General features: G+C 40.8%; 1 protein-coding gene across 4 annotated transcripts in view; it reads left to right on the forward strand.

The window, feature by feature from the left end:
- LOC110533846 (uncharacterized) overlaps window positions 1-22,451 on the forward strand; it is a 62,259-nt gene extending 39,808 nt beyond the window's left edge. Inside the window, exons 3-8 of one of the 4 annotated variants that reach the window (XM_021618387.3) lie at window positions 17,774-17,809; window positions 18,081-18,266; window positions 18,379-18,401; window positions 18,490-18,541; window positions 19,353-19,483; window positions 20,156-22,451. In XM_021618387.3, coding sequence (XP_021474062.1) covers window positions 17,774-17,809; window positions 18,081-18,266; window positions 18,379-18,401; window positions 18,490-18,541; window positions 19,353-19,483; window positions 20,156-20,416 — 689 coding nt within the window. In that variant the 3' untranslated portion in view covers window positions 20,417-22,451. The remainder of the gene's footprint in view (window positions 1-17,773; window positions 17,810-18,080; window positions 18,267-18,378; window positions 18,402-18,489; window positions 18,542-19,352; window positions 19,484-20,155) is intronic. The other 3 variants (XM_021618388.3, XM_021618389.3, XM_036990221.2) reach the window with 3 other exon arrangements.
- Window positions 22,452-23,846: the final 1,395 nt, after the last annotated feature.

Below are 23,846 nucleotides of genomic sequence, written 5' to 3' on the forward strand. Positions count from 1 at the left end.
CAAATTAGGCAACAAGACAGACAATGTTATCGAACAAGCTGAGTATAGATTTATTAATTAATAGCTATAATAAGAATTTGGGGGCTGCTTATGTAATATGTATGTAATATAATTTATTTATTTTTTGCATATCCCAACTCCCCCTGAGACCCCTGCAGGGAGTGAGGTCACAATTGTACAGCACCCCTGGAGCAATTAGGATTAAGGGCTATGCTTAAGGTTACATTGATAGATTTTTTTTTAACCTTGTCCAGTATTTGAACTAGCAACCTTGTGGTTACTGGCCCAACACTCTAACTTTGAGGCTACCTGGATATGTGATTTTAGTTCTACATTATAAACATATTCAATTAAGACTGAGCTTTAAAGCAATGATCGACAATCTCAGGCCTAAGGAATGAATGTTAACAATTTCCCCCACCTGCTCTCTGACAGGTCTGTCCTTCTTTCATTTTGATTCAAATGAAGAAAGACCATGTATTACAGTCCCATGCCATGAATCACAGTCTGAGCTCGGAGGTTAGAGCTGCACTGTGCAGGATCCATGCAGTATGAGATTACACAAAGCAGATCCTATTCCATTTGGACAACTGGTGAGGGCTTCTTGGCAGTCAGAGGGAATTTTGTGCAATGCCAAGGTTTACTTTGTGCCTTCAATTAGAATTTTTTGTGGAAAGACGTGTTGCAATGTGTACAGTTTGTACTTACAGAAGAAACAGAAAGCTAAAATCTTTTCCCAACATTGGGCTATTTTAGAGTAGTAGAGCAAGCATGAATACTCCCAACCCAGAATATTTGACACGTTGAGTGTTTTCACACAGTGACTCTCTTCATGTTCGCTTTTTGATCCATTTGATCACCACAATATCTGGTTTCTGTTCTCTTGCTGCTAGATTTCAATTCACTAATGACACAGATGAATTGAGTGTATCCCAATGTGTTTGTTTGACATATCCCAGCTAGCACATTTGCTTCCTTGAAAGTTGTGGAAACATACGTTTTTGGTTGCCCATTAGTTCTGGGAATGAAGCCATGAGTTTCCTGACCGGTAAAACTGAACGTTTTTAAACGTTCTGAGAACAGATGTGAAAATTTTGCCTGTTCTGGGAACATTCATTTTTAGTTTGCAGGGAGGTTCTGAGAACATTTTACTATGGTTCCCTGAATGTTTTCCTGAGAGGTTGTATTAATGTTCTGAGAAGGTAAGGTAATTAAAAAACATTCTGAGAACATGTTTCAACAAGACTGCTAGCTTAGGTTAACCTTTCTGATCTCCCCATCCCGGATCCGGGTTCGTGAATACAGACTCAAGCTCATTACCATAACGCAACGTTAACTATTCATGAAAATCGCAAATCAAATGAAATAAATATGCTAGCTCTCAAGCTTAGCCTTTTGTTAACAACACTGTCATCTCAGATTTTCAAAATATGCTTCTCAACCATTGCAAAACAATCATTTGTGTAACAGTATTGATGGCTAACGTAGCATTTAGCATTAGCATTCAGCTGGCAACATTTACACAAAAAAACAGAAAAGCATTCAAAAAAATCATTTACCTTTGAAGAACTTCAGATGTTTTCATTGAGGAGACTCTCAGATAGCAAATGTTCAGTTTTTCCTGAAAGATTATTTGTTTAGGACAAATCGCTCCGTTTTCTGCGTCACGTTTAGCTATGAAAAAACCCCTGTATCCAGGATTGTGTAAATCTATCAGCAAGCTCATTAGCATAACACAACGTTAACTATTTATGAAAATCGCAAATGAAATGAAATAAATATGCCATCTCTCAAGCTTAGCCTTTTGTAAACAACACTGTCATCTCAGATTTTCAAAATATGCTTCTCAACCATAGGAAAACAATCATTTGTGTAAAAGTAGCTAGCTAGAGTTAGCATTTCGCGTTAGCATTTAGCGTTAGCATTAGCGTTAGCATCCAGCACGCAACATTAACAAAAACATAAAAGCCTTCAAATAAAATCATTTACCTTTGAAGAACTTCTGATGTTTTCAATGAGGATACTCTCAGTTAGATAGCAGATGCTCAGTTTTTCCAAAAAGATTCCTTGTGTATTAGAAATAGCTCCGTTTTATACATCACATTTGGCTACCAAAAAAAATCCATAAATTCAGTCCTCAAAACGCAAACTTTTTTCCAAATTAACTCCATAATATCGACTGAAAACATGGCAGACGTTGTTTAGAATCAATCCTCAAGGTGTTTTTCACATATCTCTTCATTGATACATCGTTCTTGGAAACATGGTTTCTCTCCTGAATCCCAGGAGAAAATGCCTGCACCTGAAGATTACGCACAAATTTAGACAAAGGACACCGGGCGGACCTCTGGAAAATGTAGTCTCTTATGGCCAATCTTCCAATGATATGCCTACAAATACGTCACAATGCTGCTAAGACCTTGGGCGAACGACAGAAAGTGTAGGCTCATTCGTTGCGCAATCACAGCCATATAAGGAGAGAATGGAAAACAGAGCTTCAGAAATTCTGCTAATTCCTGGGTGATGCATCATCTTGGTTTCGCCTGTAGAATGAGTTCTGGGGCACTTACAGACAAAATCTTTGCAGATTCTGAAACTTCAGAGTGTTTTCTTTCCAAAACTGTCAAGAATATGCATAGTCGAGCATCTTTTCGTGACAAAATATCGCGCTTAAAACGGGAACGTTTTTTATCCAAAAATGAAATAGCGCCCCTAGAGCTCTAAGAGGTTAACTGTTTTGAACTCCAAGCACATGGAATCATCCACAGATGATGCAATCTCTATTGCACTCCACACTGCCCTTTCCCACCTGGACAAAAGGAACACCTACTTGAGAATGCTATTCATTGACTAGAGCTCAGCGTTCAACACTATAGCGCCCTCAAAGCTCATCAAAAAACTAAGGACCCTGGGACTAAACACCTCCCTCTGCAACTGGATCCTGGACTTCCTGACGGTCCTCCCCCAGGTGGTAAGGGAGGGGTAACAACACATCCGCCACGCTGATCCTCAACACAGGGGCCCCTCAGGGGTGCGTGCTCAGTCCCCTCCTGCACTCCCTGTTCACTCATGACTGCACGGTAAGTTTGCCGATGACACAACAGTGGTAGGCCTGATCACCAACAATGACAAGACAGCCTATAGGGATAAGGTCAGGGACCTGGCCGTGTGGTGCCAGGACAACTATCTCTCCCTCAATGTGTTCAAGACAAAGGAGGTGATTGTGGACTAAAGGAAAAAGAGGACTGAGCATGCCCCCATTCTCATCGATGGGGCTGCAGTGGAGCAGGTTGAGAGCTTCAAGTTCCTTGGTGTACACATCACCAACAAACTAACATGGTCCAAGCACAACAAGACAGTCGTGAAGAGGGGAATACAAAACCTATTCCCTCTCAGGAGACTGAAAAGATTTTGCATGGGTCCTCAGATCCTCAAAAGGTTCTACAGCTGCACCATCGAGAGCATGGTTGCATCACTGCCTGGTATGGCAACTTCTCGGCCTCTGACCGCAAGGCACTACAGAGGGCAGTGAGAACAGCCCAGTACATCACACGATCTTCCTGCCATCCAGGACCTCTATACGAGGCGGTGTCAGAAGAAGGCTCTAAAAATTGTCAAAGGCTCCAGCCACCCTAGCCATAGACTGTTCTCTCTGCTACCGCACGGCAAGCGGTACCGGAACACCAAGTCTAGGTCCAAAAGGCTTCTAAACAGCTTCTACCCCCAAGCCATAAGACTCCTAAACACCTAATTAAATGGCTACCCAGACTATTTGCATTGCCCCCCTTCCTCTCTTTTACACCGCTGCTACTCTCTCTGTTGATATCATCTATGCATAGTCACTTCAATAACTCTACATACATGTACACATTACCTCAACTTACCGGTACCCCCCCCCCCCCCCCCGCACATTGACTCTGTACCGGTACCCCCCTGTATGTAGTCTTGCTATTGTTATTTTACTGCTGCTCTTTAATTACTTGTTACTTTTAGTTATTGTACTTATCTGTATTTTTTAAAGCTGCATTATCGATTAGGGGCTTGCAAGTAAGCATTTCCCTATAAGGTCTACATCTGTTGTATTCGGCGCATGTGACTAATACAATTTGATTTTAAATGTATTTGCTTAGGCACTAATCATGCAAACACATTTCTTTTTTTATTGTGGAATGGCATCTGTGAGATTCAAACCTATGATTTTCTGTTCTGTAGCCATGTAATTACTCTACTGTGCCACCAGGATGGAGCTAGCATGCCATGTTTTTTTTAAACTCAGACAAAGCTGTTCATTTTTGTCTATTCAAAATGACAACATTTCAAAGGAAACAAACACTAATTAAGATCAGGTGTGGCCAATTAGTGGGCATGTTCAACACACAAGAACACACTTAACATGATAGAGGATAGAGTTTTGTTGATGCTGAGAACAGAATGTATGTGTTTTTAAATAACATTTTTAGAATGTTCTCTGAACGTTGCTAAAGTTTTCTTGTGTTTTTTTATGGACATTTTTCTTAATGTTTGGGGACATTACTTTAAATAGAACCATGAGTAAACATGTTGGAAACATTATGCTGAAGTTTTATTTTTATTTTTGCTTAACCTTTATTTAACTGAAGTACTGAAATTCCGACGGAAGAACATTGTTTCTTAATGTTTTCTTGAACTATTTGAGAACATTCCCAACATCAAACAAGTTGGAGAACGTTCCTAGAACATTACCTAAAATGGAAATAAATGTAACCATGTTTGACATTTTAGTAAACCTTCTGTTATAGTAATAAAATAAAAAAATCATGTTTTTTTGTCCAGTTCCTTAAATGTGCTGAGAATGTTCCAAAGCCAAGCAACAATCCTGCACCATTCACAGAAGGTTGTGGGAAGGTCGTATACAAAATAACCATATGACAACCACTCTCTCACCAAGTTCTAAGAAACATATGGTTCTCACAACGTTATGTGCTAGCTGGGATGCTAACCAACATCATAGCTAAATATGGTTCTGGCAGTGTGATGTGACATCTGACATATGCCAGACTGTGCAAACTGCTAGTAAGAACAGTGTCTGTCACATGTAACCAAAATAACTGAGGTTACCCCAGTGCAAATGTTTTGTATTGATTCCAAATGGTAGACCGACCTAAGGACCATGTGTACCTTTTGATGGTAAACAGTTAACACTACAGTGTGGGATACAGCAGTCCTCAGCTGTTTAACCATTACTGGATGTGTTAATGATGGAAGTCAATCAGCTGGCCCTGGGAGAGGACTTGAAAGAGCCCTCTGCGTTATCAGACCAAAGGAGCTGGTACTGAAGCATTTGCCAAAATAATAATTTCTCTTTCATGTCAGATGCACTTTGCCTTCATAAATATGCAGTTTGCCTTTGCAAGCCATTTCACAGCAGATGTGTTTTTGTAGTACGTGTTGTGAAAATGTGTTTTCAATGTTGGCCCTCTTTGATGCTAATTTGTTCCATTCATTAAAGCATTTTACCACTTTTTTGTCACAATCTGTTTACAGATGGGGATTCTTTTCAGAAATCAATTCTCATGACTGTACGGCCATTAGAGCTGTGTCACACTGGGGACAGGCTTGTTCTCTCTCTTTGTTGTTTTGTTCCCCTGCCTCTCCATAACACATTGACCAGTATTTATTACCCATATCCCCACCCATAAAATTCCTTGTGCACCTCTAGAGGCTGTGCTGAGCCATGTGCTTAAGTGGGGACACCTGTTGTAAAAACAGCTGAGTTATGAGCAGTGTGTGTGTGTGTGTGTGTGTGTGTGTGTGTGTGTGTGTGTGTGTGTGTGTGTGTGTGTGTGTGTGCGCGCGTGCGTGCGTGCGTGCGTGCGTGTGTGCGTGCGTAATGGAGCTCATCTGACCCAGGACCTGTACCAGGGTGATGGGTTGGAGTGATCATCATGTGCTCCCCAGCAACAAGTTTATTCTTGTTGCTGGGGAGAATGTATGATGCTGAAAATGACCACAATTTCTTCAGCAACATGTATTGCTAGTCTATTGTCAAGGCAGGGTATGTTCAATGCTGTGGGCATGTTGATCTTTCGTGACAACATTTTGTGGCTGACAACCTGAACTTAAAACATACTTATGGCTATAGAGTGAAAGGGCGTAAGCTTTACTGCAACTATCTATCTACTGGTAACAAACTATCCATGTTGACTGATATAGTACAGTCGTGAAAGTAAGCAGACACACTTGGGATGGAGGAGAGATTGTTTTTTAAGCATCAATGATTCTGTCTCACTCTCCAACTATTGCATGTTTCATCCAAACCAAGCAAAGGAGTGTTAAGTCCAACATTAAATGCATATGGTTATTTTGGTACTGATATAAAAATATAGAGCACAAATATTTTACCTGATTGATGATTAATCAACATAGGTTTTTTTCAAACTATCTGTGTGCTGATGTAACAGTATTGCTTCTGTCCCTCTCTTTGCCCCAACCTGGGCTCAAACCAGGGACCCTCTGCACACATCAACATGTCACCCAAGAAGCATCCTTACCAATCGCACCACAAAATCCACAACATTTGCAGAGCAAGGGAAACAACTTCTTCCATGGTCTCAGAGCGAGTGACGTCACCAATTGAAACCTTGCTAGTGCGTATCATTAACTAGCTAGCCATTTCACACCGGTTACACTCACCCCCTTTGCCGCAGCAACCGGGCAGAGCCTAACTGAGTGATCCGGATTACGGTGCCAATGTAACAGTAGGCCTATTGCTTCCATCACTCTCCATGCCTGAACCTGGACTTGAATCAGGGACCCTCTGCACACATCAACAACAACAGTCACCCACAAAGCATCGTTACCTATCGCTCCACAAAAGCCACGGCCCTCGCAGAGCAAGGGACAAAAAACTTCAAGATCTCAAAGTGAGTGACATCACCGATGGAAACGCTACTAGTGCGCACAACTAACTAGCGAGCCATTTCACACTGGTTACACTGTGAGGTTGCTGAAGGCTTTTTAAAAATCTAAAATCAAAGTTTATTGGTCACGTACACAGATTTGCAGATGATATCGCAGGTGCAGCCAAAATGCTTACAGTGCAATAATATCTAGCAATGCAATAACAATACACACATAATTTTAAAATTAAAAGTTGACAAATATCAGAAATATCAGAACGAGCAATATCACAACGAGCAATGTCAGAATCCTGTATATAAATATATATATATATAAATGGTGTGTTTAGACATTATGGACAATATATGAATTCAAAAAGTGTGTACAGCAGTAGTTATATAGGATGAGTCATGACTTCAATACAGTATATACATATAAAGTGGGTAAAACAGTATGCAAACATTGTTTGTCACGTGCTCCCTCTCCGACCTCTAGGTCACCAGGCTGCTCGTTATGGCGCACACCTGTCATCATCGTTACGCACACCTGCGCGTCAGACTTACTGTACCTGGACTCCATCACTTCCCTGATTACCTTCCCTATATATGTCACTCCTGTCACAGATCCCTCTGGAACTTTCATTACGCACACCTGTCCCGTATTCCCAATGATTAGTACTTGTATAAGTGTGCCCTTTGGTTTCCATTGGGCAGTCAATTATTGTTACTATGTCGTGTGGTGCGTGTGAGTACCTGTGCTGTGTGTTTTGGCTTTCGTGCAATTGTGGTTTGCGCAGATGATTAGGGGTCTCATCCCGTGTGTTAATCATTGTGCTTGTGTGTTATTTATTCGAGGTACTCCTTGCTCTTTTGTTTTGGGTTTCTACCCTGTGTTTTGTTACGTGTTTGTTTGGTCTTCGTCCCCTTGCTTTTACACGGCACACCGTAATTTGGGCTTAATAAAAAACCCTATTACGCATTCCTGTGCCTGTCTCCCAATCTTTCATACCACCGTGACAGAATAATCGACCATAAAGAAAGACAGCGGGAATGGCCCGTCCGACGACTCTGTGACTGGTCCGTCCGGCGCCGCTGCAACTTCGGCAGCTGCAACTAGGTCGTCCGACATCGCTGCAACGAGTCCGTCCAACGACTCTGTGACTGGTCCGTCCGGCGCCGCCGCAACTTCAGCAGCTGCATCAGGTCCTGATCGACCCTCACTGCATTCCTGTGATCGTCCTAGAGGCCGGTGTCGTTGGGGGTGTACTGTGCGTCGGGGAAGGGGGGGGGGGGGGGGGGGGGGGTACTGTGCCTGTCTCCCGATCTTTCATACCAACATGACAACTACCTTTGGTTCCTTACCCAGGCGTCATTGTTTCTGTTCCAGTGCCATGTCTGTGCATTGTTCGTGTTTGGTATTATGTTACGTTTATTTATTAAAACACTCACTCCCTGAACTTGCTTCCTGACTCTCAGTGCACACGTTACAGAATGACGACTCAACAAAGGGAAGCATCAGGGAGTGTTTTTTTTGTGTTGGGGTGATGTCGGTCCGAGTGTTGGAGCCGGAGCTACCTGGGAGGCCTCAGCCGGTTTGTAGGCTCCCATGCCTCAGTGGGTTCGATAGGCTCCCATGCCTAAGCTGGGTGAACAGGTTCCCGTGCCTCAACCGAGGCAACTGGGGAGGTTTCAGCCGGCTCATCAGGCACTCACTCCTCAGCCGGTTTGTCAGGTTTCTGCACCTCCGCAGAATTGACAGGTCCACTGCTGATCCCTGGGATCGTCATCTTCCTGCGGCTGGAGCCACACGTTGGGGAAGAGGTACTGTCACGTGTGCTCCCTCTCCGGCCTCTTGGTCTCCAGGCTGCGCGTTAGGGCTGTCACCAGCGTTACACACATAATGATACTCACCTGGACTCCATCACCTCCTTGATTACCTGCCCTTTATATGTCACTCCCTTTGGTTTCTTCCCCAGTCGTCATTGTTTCTGTTTCATGTCTGTGCGTTGTCCGTTTTTCTTGATTTGTGTTATGTTCCATTTATTTATTAAAACACCCGACTCTCAGCGCATATCGTTACATTGTTTCTATATACAGTGCCTTCAGAAAGTATTCATACCCGTTGACTTATTCCAACATTTTGTTGTGTTACAGCCTGAGTTCAAAATGTATTCAATAGATTTATTTTCTCAACCGTCGACACACATTACACCATGACAAAGTGAAAACATGTTTTTAGACATTTTAGCACATGAAATACAGAAATATCTAATTTACATAAGTATCCACACCCCTGAGTCAATCGATATTAGAATCAACTTTAGCAGCGATTACAGCTGTGAGTCTTCCTGGGTAAGTCTCTAAGAGAATTGCACACCTGGATTGTACAATATTTGCACATTATTTTTTTTGAATTCTTCAAGCTCTGTCAAATTGGTTGTTGATCATTGCTAGACAGCCATTTTCAAGTCTTGCCATAGATTTTTTTTGCCAATTTAAGTCAAAACTGTAACTAAGCCACTCAGGAACATTAAATGTCATCTTGGTAAGCAACTCCAGTGTACTTGGCCTTGTGTTTTAGGAAATTGTCCTGCTGAAAGGTGAATTTGTCTCCCAGTGTCTGATGGAAAGCAGACTGAACCAGGTTTTCCTCTAGGATTTTGCCTGTGCTTAGCTCTATTCTGTTACTTTTTATCCTAAAAAAACTATTTAGTCCTTGCCGATTGCAAGCATACCCATAACATGATGCAGCCACTACCATGCTTGAAAATATGTGGTACTGTGTGATGTGTTGTGTTGTGTTTGCCCCAAACATAACGCTTTGTATTCCGGACTTAAAGTTAATTTCTTTGTCACATTTCGCAGTTTTACTTTAACCTGTTACGGATGTTGGTTCCTGTACAGAGAGAATTCGCATCATCCGTAACAGGTTTTAATGCCTTATTGCAAGTAGGATGCATGTTTTGAAATATTTTTATTCTGTACAGGCTTTCTTCTTTTCACTCTGTCATTTAGGTTAGTATTGTGTAGTAACTACAATGTGAAATGCCTGAGCGGTTTCCTGTCTCTCCGGAAACTAAGTTATGAAGGACGCCTGTATCTTTGTAGTGAATGGGTGTATTGATACACCATCCAAAGTGTAATTAATAACTTCAGTACGCTCAGATGTTTACACATCTACCAATAGGTGCCCTTCTTTGTGAGGCATTGGAAAAACTCCCTGGTCTTTGTGGTTGAATCTGTGTTTGAAATTCACTGCTCGACTGAGGGACCTTACAGATAATTGCACGTGTGGGGTACAGAGATGAGGTAGTCATTCATAATGATGTTAAACATTATTATACCATAGCATTGTTGAATACTTTTTTCTGATTGGCTTGAAGGGCATTCTGGAGCGTGCATTATTTCCCTATAACACACAGTATATTTGCACTGTAGAATTGATTGGCTATAGTTCATTCTTACATGTTCTATGTTTGAGCTGCTTTTGTGGAATTGAATATATTATTTGCATTGTTGAATTCAATTGTTTATAATGGCAAGCTAGGTAGGACTGATGGTTTGATTAGCTAAACTTGCAAGTCTGTTTGTTTGGTTACCACGCCGACTATTGTAGCTATCTAGTAAACTTGCTGGCTACTTCAGTGGAACTTGAACACATTTTTACCTGCAAATTAACACATTTAGTAGCAGTAAATCTGTTAGATTATAGCCATGGTATGAAAGGGATAATCAACTCGGGGCTCTATACGTTCTATGAAAGACAATGCAACTCCGGGAAAGGTCAGTTCCACTCCGCTACACCTTCCACGTAATTTATATTTTTTTCCATAGAACACATAGACCCTCGTTGATTATCCCTTACTTATTGAACACAGAGGGAGTCCCTGCAACTTATTATGTGACTTGTTTAGCACATTTTTACGCCTGAACTTATTTAGGCTTGCCATAACAAAAGGGTTGAATACTTATTGACTCAAGACATTTCAGCTTTTCATTTGTAATTACAGTGGCTTGCGAAAGTATTCACCTCCCTGGGCAGACAAAAAAAACTGAAAACTTGAGCGTGCATAACTATTCAACCCCCAAAATTAAAACTTTGTAGAGCCACCTTTTGCAGCAATTACAGCTGCAAGTCTCTTGGGGTATGTCTCTATAAGCTTGGCACATCTAGCCACTGGAATTTTTGCCCATTATTCAAGGCAAAACTGCTCCAGCTCCTTCAAGTTGGATGGGTTCCAATGGTGTACAGCAATCTTTAAGTCATAACACAGATTCTCAATTGGATTTAGGTCTGGGCTGTGACTAGGCCATTCCAAGACATTTAAATGTTTCCCCTTAAACCACTCGAGTGTTGCTTCAGCAGTATGCGCTTAGGGCCATTGTCCTGCTGGAAGGTGAACCTCCGTCCCAGTCTCAAATCTCTGGAAGACTGAAACAGGTTTCCCTCAAGAATTTCCCTGTATTTAGCGCCATCCATCAATTCCTTCAATTCTGACCAGTTTCCCATTCCCTGCCGATGATGCTGCCAGCACCATGCTTCACTGTGGGGATGTGTTCATGGGGTGATGGGAGGTGTTTGCGCCAGACATAGCGTTTTCCTCGATGGCCAAAAAGCTCCATGTTAGTCTCATCTGACCAGAGTACCTTCTTCCATATGTTTGGGGAGTCTCCCACATGCCTTTTGGCATATACCAAACAATGTTTGCTTATTTTGTTCTTTAAGCAATGGCTTTTTTCTGTCCACTCTCCCATAAAGCCCAGCTCTGTGGAGTGTACGGCTTAAAGTGGTCCTATGGACAGATACTCCAATCTCCACTGTAGAGCTTTGCAGCTCCTTCGTGGTTATCTTTGGTCTCTTTGTTGTCTCTCTTATTAAGAGATGTGGTACTCGCCAGTTTTGGTGGGCGGCGCCCTCTTGGCAGGTTCGTTGTGATGCCATATTCTTTCCATTTTTAAATAATGGATTTAATGGTGCTCCGTGGGATGTTCAAAGTTTCTGATATTTTTTTATAACCCAACCCTGATCTGTACTTCTCCACAACTTTGTCCCTGACCTGTTTGGAGAGCTCCTTGGTCTTCATGGTGCCGCTTGCGTGGTGGTGCCCCTTGCTTTGTGGTGTTGAAGACTCTGGGACCTTTCAGAACAGGTGTATATAGACTGAGATCATGTGACAGACCATGTGACACTTAGATTGCACACACTTAGATTGCACACACACTTAGATTGTGGACTTTATTTACTTAACTAATTATGTGACTTCTGAAGGTAATTGGTTGCACCAGATCTTATTTAGGGGCTTCATAGCAAAGTGGGTGAATACAGTGGGGCAAAAAAAGTATTTAGTCAGCCACCAATTGTGCAAGTTCTCCCACTTAAAAAGATGAGAGAGGACTCTAATTTTCATCATCACTTCAACTATGACAGACAAAATGAGAAAAAAAATCCAGAAAATCACATTGTAGGATTTTTTATGAATTTATTTGCAAATTATGGTGGAAAATAAGTATTTGGTCAATAACAAAAGTTTATCTCAATACTTTGTTATATACCCTTTGTTGGCAATGACAGAGGTAAAACGTTTTCTGTAAGTCTTCACAAGGTTTTCACACACTGTTGCTGGTATTTTGGCCCATTCCTCCATGCAGATCTCCTCTAGAGCAGTGATGTTTTGGGGCTGTTGCTGGGCAACACGGACTTTCAACTCCCTCCAAAGATTTTCTATGGGGTTGAGATCTGGAGACTGGCTAGGCCACTCCAGGACCTTGAAATGCTTCTTATGAAGCCACACCATTTTGTCTGTCATAGCTGAAGTGTACCTATGATGAAAATTACAGGCCTCTCTCATCTTTTTATTGGGAGAACTTGCACAATTGGTGGCTGACTAAATACTTTTTTGCCCCACTGTACATATGCACACACCACTTTTCCGTTTTTTATTGTTTTGAATTTTGTGAAACAAGTTATTTTTTTCAATTCACTTCACCAATTTGGACTATTTTGTGTATATTTTGAAATCCAAATGAAAATCTATTTAAATTACAGGTTGTAATGTAACAAAATAGGAAAAACATCAAGGGGGATGAATGGTTTTTCAAGGCACTCTAAATAGTAAAAAATGTAAAAAACATAATTCCACTTTGTGGGGTATTGACACAAAATCGGAAATTGAATACATTTTAAATTTCAGTAACGCAACAAAATGTGGGAAAAGTCAAGGGGTGTGAATACATTCTGAAGGCACTGTACATGGCGCAGACGTCTCTAAGTTGCAGGGGAGTACCAGGTGGTAGCGGGCTAGTGACAGTCTTTAAGGTGCAGGGGAGTACCAGGTGATAACGGGCTAGTGACAGTCTTTAAGGTGCCAGGCAGAGTACCGGGCGGTGGCTGACTAGTGATGGTCTGTTGAACAAGCTGTTTTTTCAGTCTCTCTGTCCTGTCTTTGATACACCTGTACTGTCTCTGTCTGCATGATGGTAGCAGAGTGAACAGACCGTGGCTCGGTGCCTTAGGTTCTTCTTGGCCTTCCTATGACACCGGGTGATGTAGATGTCCTGGAGGGCAGGCAGTGTTTCCCGGTGATGCGTTGGGCTGACCGCACCATCTCTGGAGAGCCATGCTGTTGCAGGCAAAGTAGTTGCAGTACCAGGCGGTACAGCCCAACGCATCAGTACCAGGCGATGCAGCCTGAAAGAATGCTCTAGATTGTGAATCTATAGAAGTTGGTGAAATCAACTCCTAGCTTTCTAATCCTCTTTCCAGTAAAACAGTCATTTCCTATATGGCTGCCAATGAAAACAAAGTAAAAAGTGTTATCACTGATCCAACAAATGTGTAAGTTGTTTAATGAGTAATTCTCATTTTGGCTCTTTTCTTGCTATGACCAATTCAGCGATTTCTTTGCTAGGATTTTGAGCAGATGAATTACTGGGTGGTGCTGTAGGTGGACAGTTTCCCGTAATATGAGGAGCACTTCTATCTTCTTTATACAATATAGTTCCTGCATGTAAAGTTTTTGATATTTTAGCACAGTTGGGCCTGTATGCACATTTGACAAACCAAAGGAAGATCCAGTGAATTGGACTGTTTTGGAGTCTGTTCCGTGTGCGGTCAATTCTTTTCGTCTTCACTGTAGAGTTATTCACCATTCGGATGCATAGTTAGCCATGGTATACATTTATCTTGCTCATCAAAGAAACTATTGAACTCATTTGGAAAAAAAGTCATCTGGAATAAATACAAACTTGAAAGCTAGTGTCTTAAGCAAATTGTTCTTCATACTTTTGAACGCTTATGAATTGAGAAAAATAGATTGGGTGAGAAGACATTAAGAAACAATGGTAATTAAAACAGCAAAATTATGGCATTTATTGAAAAAAGACTTCTAAGACAAACAGGCACACATGTATATCACAGGTTTTACAGTGTCGTTGACAGTCTTCTTGCGTATTTTCACTTAGTTGCTGCACAGATGTTGTTTATATGAGTTGAGCAAGGTTGTTAGGGTATTCTTTTCAAATTGTATAATTGCTGCGCTTTGGATGGGTCCATTCCTGCAATTCAACTACAAGAAACGATGTGTGTTGTGCAGTCATTACAGGCCATTTTACTTTGACTGTCCATCCTAGACTGTGATACGGGTCCAGTAACATCCAAGTCTTATTGTTTTTGGAGTTCTAACATGAATTACATTGTGTTCAGCCAGTCCCATGCAGTACCTGACAACTATGAAAGCTGTGGTTAGGGAATTTGTTTTCGGGAAACCCTAACACACTCTTATACAAAGAAACAGCTCCAAATATACCACAGTGCCACCGCAGTGGGCACAGTGTCACAGCATCTCTCACTATTAATTAATAACGAGTGTTTTTAAAAACAGGGCCCTCATGGGCTTGCCTGGCTACCCAGACTCTGGCCAAATGCTCTGGCCAAACGCTACGTCCACAGATGTTAGTTTCTTCTCCGCAATGAGTCTGGATTTGAGTACCTCCTCGACCCTTAACCAAATGCGAACAAATTTGGGCCATCTGATTGGTCCTGAAACCGATTGGTTGGGCCAGAGCCGGAACACACATGGTGAAGCAGCAGTTTTAAAATGTGTAATTGGCTTTGATACTCTGATTGGTTAGAGATGATCCAATCGCTGATGACTTTGTTTAGTTTTGTACAATGCCCCTCATGCTCCTTATCACCACAACCGACTTCAATGATGGCAGTCTCAAACTGAAGTATGTAGCAAACGACAGCTGAAGAATTTAGTGTGAGTTGTCAGGCTACTCATGGCCTTCATGGGCGCAATGATTGGGAGTTTTTAACATCTCTTGAAAGTAATTTCTTTCTGAAAGTCTGTTCGAAAATATTCCTCTAACTTTTGGAATGTGACATCTCCAGATTTGCTTTCTTGAAAGTTGTTTTTATGACGCATGTAACACACAATGCTCTTAGGTTCTTTTCATTCCATGTCAAAACTTGGAAGAAAAGCTTCTCAAAGGATGGCAAACTCAAACTCTCTGTTTGTGTTGTTTGACATAGCCAACGCAACTGCAACTAGGGTTGCAAAAGGTGGGTAAATTACTGGAAACTTTAGACGTTTACCAATAAACTTCCAGAATTTTGGTATCTTTCAAGGATTTTATGTAATCCATCACATGGCCCTTTTGAGTACTTCAGTGATTTTAAAATAAAAAATAGAATGACAAAGCTGTAAAACATTATCCTAAATATAAACCATCAACTTAGTGAATATCATTGATGTTAATATGAGGGTTTCAGCATGAAATATTCTTTATATATTTTTTACACACTTTTATTTATTTTACTATGTCAATATGTATTTGTTGTCAATATTTTGACGTCAAACTGGTGGTTGTGAACACAGTCAATAGTTTGAAGAGTTGCAAAGTGAATAAAATATAATGCCATTGTTGATTAGAAGATCTTTTCATTAATTAGGCTATTTTCTCTTTAACCATATGGTCTAGAACTCGTGTAATAGATTAAATGAATGCTATATATGAATACATTTTTTAAAAGTTATTTAAGTATAAATGACCAAAGTTACGATAGATTGTCATATATTTTCTCTTCATTACCAAAAAGAAGTTTCCGGTAACTTTGGTAAATTACCGGTATCTTTACAACCCGAACTGCAACATACAGCAGTATAAACAATGAAAACTACCTTTAGATATATTTTCCTCAAATCAGTAAAATTCCTGAGTCTTTCAATTATAATTACTCTCAGACCACCTCCTGCTCGCCTGTGATACAAAGACTTTTAGCATTTCTGTTTTTTCACTCCTAACGTGTTCCAGATTTTTTATCACTCATGAAAGATTTTTTAGGAGAAAATCTATTTATGTCTCAAGACGTTATCTTGATACAGTACATATACAAGGAATGGAGAGATAATGGCTGTCCTCAGAAAACCACGCCTTCTAATTTTATGGACAGACCATTTTTAAATCATATTTGTTGAGAGTAAATCGTATTCATTTCAGGACAATAGCATGTTGATTCCTTTTCAGTTGGGTTCACCTTGTGTTAGGCACCAACCACCATAAGCTAACTCTAATAATTTGCTCTACATGCTTCTACAGTAATATATGACTCTATATATATATCTATATCTATATATATATATATATTAATTATACAACAGGTGGGTCTAATCCTGAATGTTTATTGGTTGAGACCACATTCCAGCCAGTGACTATTCCACAAGTTACCACGGGCTAAATATATAACTTTAAAAGGCCTATTTATTCTGTTCCATCTGACTGGGCAATCCGCTGTTTCATCAGCCCAGCCAGGCAATTTATAAACTTGATCTCCACTATAAAAATCCTCTACACATTATCTCACATTTCTTTTAGACTAATATTTAGATTTCTACAGCTGAGATTTGTATCAACCTTGCTGTCTCTCTCTCCGACAATTGCAACATTGTTTCCATATTCAAATTCGAACTCCAGCTGTCCCATAGTAATGAAGTGTCGGGAGTTGGGGCCAGACAGACAGGTAGGCAGCGATTCTCAGACAGTTGAAATCATGAATCAGCTGGCATCATTTTTGGGATATATACAAAGAAATGCCAATTGAAAAAAGGTCAAACGAAACGAAGAGCTGCTAGTTTGCAATCTTTCCAGCTTCAGTTTCAAGTGATTGTGTTTGCTGTGTTGTTGGCTAGCTGCTCTGAACATCAGTGTCCTGACGAGAGAGCACATTTTCTATGCCAGGCAAAATCGCTCCTTATTAGCTCATTGTTATAGATGTGTCCAAATAAATGTCACTAGAAAACAGCTTAAACAAATACAAATGCAGCTACTGTTGTTATTCTGGCTGCACTGTTTGATGTGACTGTAACTTAGCCGTAGTTGGCTAGCTAGCAAGTAAGGGATACGAACTTTGCCAGCCATTGGGTCGGGTCCATAGATACAGAACAAAAAGACTGAACGACTGGGTCGCGTCTCTGGCAACTGGCAATCGATAGAATGAACTTTTTGTGTCGGGATTATATATTGTGGTAGGATTAAATAGTATGAATAAATTCATAAAAATACAAATGTTAATGAAGATATGTCAATCATTATTTGAATATGTTGGTAACCAGTAATAATGCCCTCGAAGCCAGAGTTTGGAGGATATATTGGCACGGTTTGCTAACAACACCAGTGCCAATATATCCTCCAAACACCGTCTTCTTGGGCCTTATCACTTAATTCTGCAATCTAGACTAGGGGAGAGATAAGATGGAAAGCTGTAAAGACATATCTTTGAGAACAGAAGTGGCATATCTTGTGCCGGGGGGAGTGTTTTCAACCTGTATTGTACTGCATCTGCACCCACCTTAACTTGTTTGATTCTCTCTAACTGTATGTTCTATCTCTTTCAGAATCACATGGAAACAAACGGAAAGAAAGGAAGAAAGGTAAGGTTCACAAAATAATTTATACTGTACATCTACACCTAAATTCTGTCAAAAACTATTTGTGTATTTCTTTCATTAGTCCACTGGTAATACAGTCCCAAAATATTTCAAGAAGCAGTGTCACCATCCACATCATCATGGTGATGCAAAATTTAAGTGAACGCTTCCATTGCTACAGGTGATGGTGCAGTGAGGAGGAGGTTGTTTGTATTTTCATTTATGTCATAGTACTCACTAATTCAGATTTCTTTCCATGTCTTGTTTTTTTTAGGCAAGAAAGGCCCTCCGGGTGCACCTGGCCCCCCAGGCCCTCCAGGGCCACAGGGGCCACCAGGTATTCCTGGCATCCCAGGTATCCCTGGGAACAACGCCATGGGTCCCTCAGGACCACCCGGACCGCCAGGCCCTGCTGGACCCCCAGGGCCACAGGGACCCCCTGGTCTTCAAGGACCCTCAGGTACCTCCTCAGTTTCATTCCATTTGGCCAAAATCCTGATTTGAGATGTATTTGTGTTTTTTAACCTTTCATTAAAAAAAATGACATTGTAATTCTTTCTTAATCTGTACAGGGGGCAGAGTCAGAGATAGCCAGGTATGTTACCCTTTCAATGTTCTGATGATTAATTGTATTTATGTATGTCCACTTTTTGAGGAATGTATTCTTTCTTGTTGTGTTACAGCCTGCTGTGGTACATCTCCAAGGCCAGGAAACAACAATACAGGTCAAGGAAGGTAAGAGTTAAATTGTAGATACTCTGGTCACATCACTTAATGGATGAAAACAAGCCAAATTTACTGTCAGAAATCATTCTTAAGAAGTCTCTTATTTGTTCTTTGTTCCACTAAGAATAAATGTGAATAGAAGGTCACTAAAAAGATGTGTGCTCATCGATGGGGCACAAGTCTCTGTGTTGATATGATTCTGGACAGTCAGATAGCTGTTTTGCTCCACAGTTGCACACACATTAGTTTTGTTGATAAACAGCCCACCCATCTATAAGTTAAAACATGAATTCACAGGCCTCCCGAGTGGTGCAGTGGTCTAAGGCACTGCATCGCAATGCTAGCTGTGCCACTAGAGATTCTGGGTTCGAGTCCAGACTCTGTCACTGCCAGCTGTGACCGGGAGACCTATGGAGCGGTGCACAATTGGCCCAGCACCGTCCGGGTTAGGGGAGGGTTTGGCCAGGAGGGATGTCCTTGTCCCATGGTACACTAGTGACTCCTACGGCGGCCCGGGCGCAGTGCACAGTCGCCAGGTGTACGGTGTTTCCTCCGGGTTATGTGGGCATTGTGTCAAGAAGCAGTGTGGCGTGGTTGGGTTATGTTTCGGGGGACGCAAGGCTCTTGACCTTTGTCTGTACGGGAGTTGCAGCAATGAGACAAGACTGTAACTACCAATTGGATACCACGAAAAAGGGGAGATAAAAAACATGAATTCACTGCTGAAGAAAAACACACATTTGTATTTACTGTAGTTTACCCTGTCTGTAATTGTATGGCAACGACGGATGTTAAGTGACTGCCCTTTTCTCACGCTGAGATCTTTCAGAAGGCGTACTGAGAAACTGGAAAATGATATCCATGCATCACAAGGTGTTCAAGATGCACTCGCGGTCTGGGGAGCTAGAGGTGCTGGTAGATGGTACCTACTTCATCTATAGTCAGGTAGAAGTGAGTATGGTCTTGGGCCTAACTCTTCCTGTCGCCTGCATGTCACTCATCCTTTCTCTTTGCAGTCCCAGTGGATTATGCTATCTCAATGATTAGGTCAAAATATCTAAATTGTCTGTTGTAAGGCCTATAATACTAAGGCATAATCTATAAAGACTCCTTAGCTTTGAGCCTAAACATTCTTATTCAGAAATCCAAATTAGATTTCCCCATGTAATGACTTTTGCAAGTATTCAATTGAAATGATTTGGCATACTGTAGGCTACATTTATCAGAACCCAGGTGGTTGATTTTATCAGTGCTCTTGGCTGCAGAGGGAAATGTCTGGATGAGTGAAGTGAATGTATTGCATGCCCTTCAATGTGATCCACCTTGTACAAAGTGGATCTTATTCTGTGGTAATATTCCCAGTTTGCCTGCTATATTTTATGATTGTAAATAAAATCATTGTTAATTACCTATTAAGTTATATAAGTAGTCTAGTTCATTATCTGCATGCTCACGCTCTTACTTTGAACCAGAAAGGGTTCTTCAATGGGTTCTCCTATGGGGAAGGCCGAAGATAGGTTCCAGATAGCACCTTTTTTTCTAAGAGTGCATATTTGTGTTATTCCCTCTGAATTAAACACAATATTTATAGCATGTTTGTCTCCACATAACTTCTACTGCCAGGTTTACTACCTCAACTTCACTGACATTGCTAGCTATGAGGTGATGGTGGACAAGACGCCGTTCCTGCGCTGTACACGGAGCATCGAGACTGGACAGCGCAAGTTCAACACCTGCTACACGGCTGGGGTGTGTCTGCTGCGTGCCCGGCAGAAGATCTCCATCAGGATGGTGTACGAGGACACCTCCATTAGCATGACCAACCACACCACCTTCCTGGGGAGCATCCGACTTGGGGAGGCCCCCCCAGCCAGCCACTCCTGAAGAAGCAGACACAGGCCCACCAAAATGACTGTCAAATCAGGACCCAACCCTCAACCAGCCCCAACCCTCAACCACCATATCCATCTATGGTTTGTGGGAGACTCCACCGACTCTACTCTGCCTCTACAACCATCACCACCATCTATCACATATCGACCAATGAGGAGATGAGAAGGCCCACCTACTCCTGAGTTGACATGTACAGTACATACAGTATCTACCCTCAGGCTGGGCCAAGCCCCATCCTCAGGCTACTACTGAGCTGATAGGTCCCACCCTACCTGATATTAGGGTGTAATGGTATAATGATATTAACCCACTGCCTGTTATCTCTGAGTGGAAGATTCTTTCCAAAGAGTGATGATGACTCTGATCTTCGGTGCTGATTATGGACAAATATGCACCCAACTTGTCAAGCATTAAGAAAGGGAGGAGTTGCTGATTTTTTGGGAAGAAAAATACATTAGGCTTTAATTCTAGAATAGTGCATTTATAGGGAATAACTTGGTTTCCCTGATCATAACATGCTTGAGAAACCAAGGTTGACAGGAGTCATTCAAGTCTCCACTAAAATAACTCTCTGTCATGACAAAGTACATAAAACACCTGTTATACATTATTAAACAAATGTAGAATGCTTGTTTTTATCTACCAAACTAAACATATTTGGAGAAGTGAATGTGATTGTTGGTGTGGTATCAATCCACTGAGTCATATAGGTCGTTAGCTAACATGGGTACATACTGTCAAAGCGTTTGAACACAATATAGAAATACAATGTGTGAGAGTTCTCTGATGAATTGAACATGCACAGCTGAAGCACAAACATTTCTCTGTTAGAATGTGCACTGATTAAAACAAATGATTGATCTGTAGGCAAATATCTCTCTCTCTCTACCTCTCTCTCTCTTTCTCTCTCTCTCTGTTAAATAACAAGGTCTTTATGGATGTTTCTTTTAGGTTTGAAATGAAGTTGTTTGTCAAATATGGAATCACATGACCTAAAATGACATTCTTCATGTTACTATGTTGACCGTTCATGATCCCAAGGCTTGTCATGGACACCATTTATATTTCTTTGCTTTATTTAGTTCTGCTTTGGTTTGTTTGAAATAACCAATTCACTTGTCATTCCCTTTGAGCTGAACCAGTCATGTCCTGTTTCTGGAAGGCCAGTTGTGTTTCAGTTTTTCTCAGAAGAATTTTGTCTTTCCATATACATAGGCAGCTTGAATCTTTTGTGAATATCACACACAGTCAAAACATTTTTCAGCATATAACTCCTTTGCGTGTTCATGTTTATATGTGAGTGGACACATTAGTCTTTAAGGAAGCATTTAAGGGCACACATTATCTGTCAACATTACAGTTTCTGGATGTTTATGAAACTGCTCTGCACTGTGCATGTATTATAAATATTACAGGGTTTGGTCAATCACCATGCAGTCAACCTTCTGGAAAATTGGTGACAAAAGCAGAATCATGTCCAGTTGTTTTTAATTAGTTTGATAACCGTTATGGAAGGAAAGATAGATCAGACCATTACCCAGGGAAGTTCAAGTGTATTACTTTTCTGTTATTATAGAAATTCTACATCATCCATAATGTCTGCAATAAGAGTTGGTATCAAACATTACAACTTTCAGTTGAGAAACCTGACAAAAAGGGCAGTGAGTGTACCATGTTCTTGTAGTATTACTTTAGTTGTGTAGCAATCAGAATTCGTTTGGTTCAATTCAGTGCTTATTCAGTGTTCATTCTCCAATTCATGCTTTGTGATTCAATTCAATGCCTGAGTCAAGTTGAGTCAAGATAGAATTGTCCCAAACTCTGGTAGCTATAGTCCTTTTAATTCAAACACTGTTTAGTTTAAGTGTTTCAATACATTGTGGTATGTATTGTGATATGAATTATTTGGATTGTTTGTAGGTAAATAGGGTATAATTGTTTCCCTGCTTTGTTGACTAATATGTACATTTGTATACTCTGTTGTGATTGTAAATATGTATATAAAATAGAATTCTGTTTTTGTAAATTGTATTGATTTATATTATTATTATTATTTTAATTCACAGTTGTTATATAACATAGTATTTTGTAACAACACTTATGGCAGTTGTTAAAAGAAAGAAGTGAAAAGAAGATCCTACTGTATTTATCTACTGGGGTATATATTAACATACTAAGGTATATATTGCTTCTTTAAAATACAGCAAATATACTCTATGCAGCTTACAACAAGATACTTTCAGCAGGTTTGTTGCAGGCTAGATGCTGTTTCCTTTCCACCCATGGGGGCCATGGACATACTTAGTGTGACTGTGTAAGCGTAACCTCAATCAACCAGCGTTAAACAACACACTCCTTTTCACCTCATTTATGACTATATTTACGTAACAAAAGGCACATCTCAATAGGTGGTCCAGGTATCCTCATGACCTGGCGCTGTTGCGCTATTGTTCTTGCAAGCACGGGGGAAAGCCGATGAAGTCAGAGTGCAACTCCTTGAATGGCCAACTCCTGTTTTTCAACAGGAAAAGTTCAAAAGTAGCTGGAGTCCATCTTTGACACGTGTTTTTTGTCATCTGATAAAGATGATACAATCACGCTCTGATTGAGACAGTAGATGTGGATTCTATGTCTCTGGAAAGTCCATCCTTCTGTTTCACCACTACCAGAAATTCTAAACTGTATTGTCTTTCCACAGAGTTAGACTGGGCTGGGGCCTCCCTTCACTTGTCTGCAGATCAAGGACAGTGAAGGAACTGTTCACATCGTTAAATTAAGCAGCAAAGGAAGAAGAATGCGTTGAAGTACAGCGTAATGCCAGCCTGTCTAATGGCAACTATGGAGCCATTACTGGAGCCACATTTTGTTGATGTACAGTGCCCCCTTTCGGTAAGAAATCATATTCAGAAAAGTTTAGAAACAGAGAGGACTCATTATTTAAATGTAATAAATAAACACACTTGGGGCATAGGAGCATGTATTTGAGTACCATCTCTAAAATATGAATATTTGGTAAAAATGCAATAATGATTGAAACTCACTATTGACTTTGGAACCCTGATTTGATATGGGAAGAACCAAAATATAGGACGATTCGACATTTTTGTCAGGTCATTTTGAAGGAAATTAAAATCAATGCCTATTTGCTCTTATCAGTTGTAAATGTGCCCTTTTAGCAAAGACTTCAAACGTCTGCCTCTCCAACACCCAATACACACTATCTGTAATTTTGTGTGTGTAGGCTATACTCTCATTCCTTTGGTGGATTCCAGGAATAAGCATTCTAAGAAGAATGAACAGAGGAACAGGAAGGGCAAGCCTTTGCATGCCAGTTCACACCTCAAAATTCACCTTTCATAAACATGAACGATTTCTCACCTCTCAAGACTCCTAACACCGAATCCAAAGCTGGGGATCCAAC

This window comes from Oncorhynchus mykiss, chromosome 10 (assembly GCF_057628025.1).
Source record: "Oncorhynchus mykiss isolate SJ-2025 chromosome 10, ASM5762802v1, whole genome shotgun sequence".
NCBI classification, from domain to species: Eukaryota; Metazoa; Chordata; class Actinopteri; order Salmoniformes; family Salmonidae; genus Oncorhynchus; species Oncorhynchus mykiss.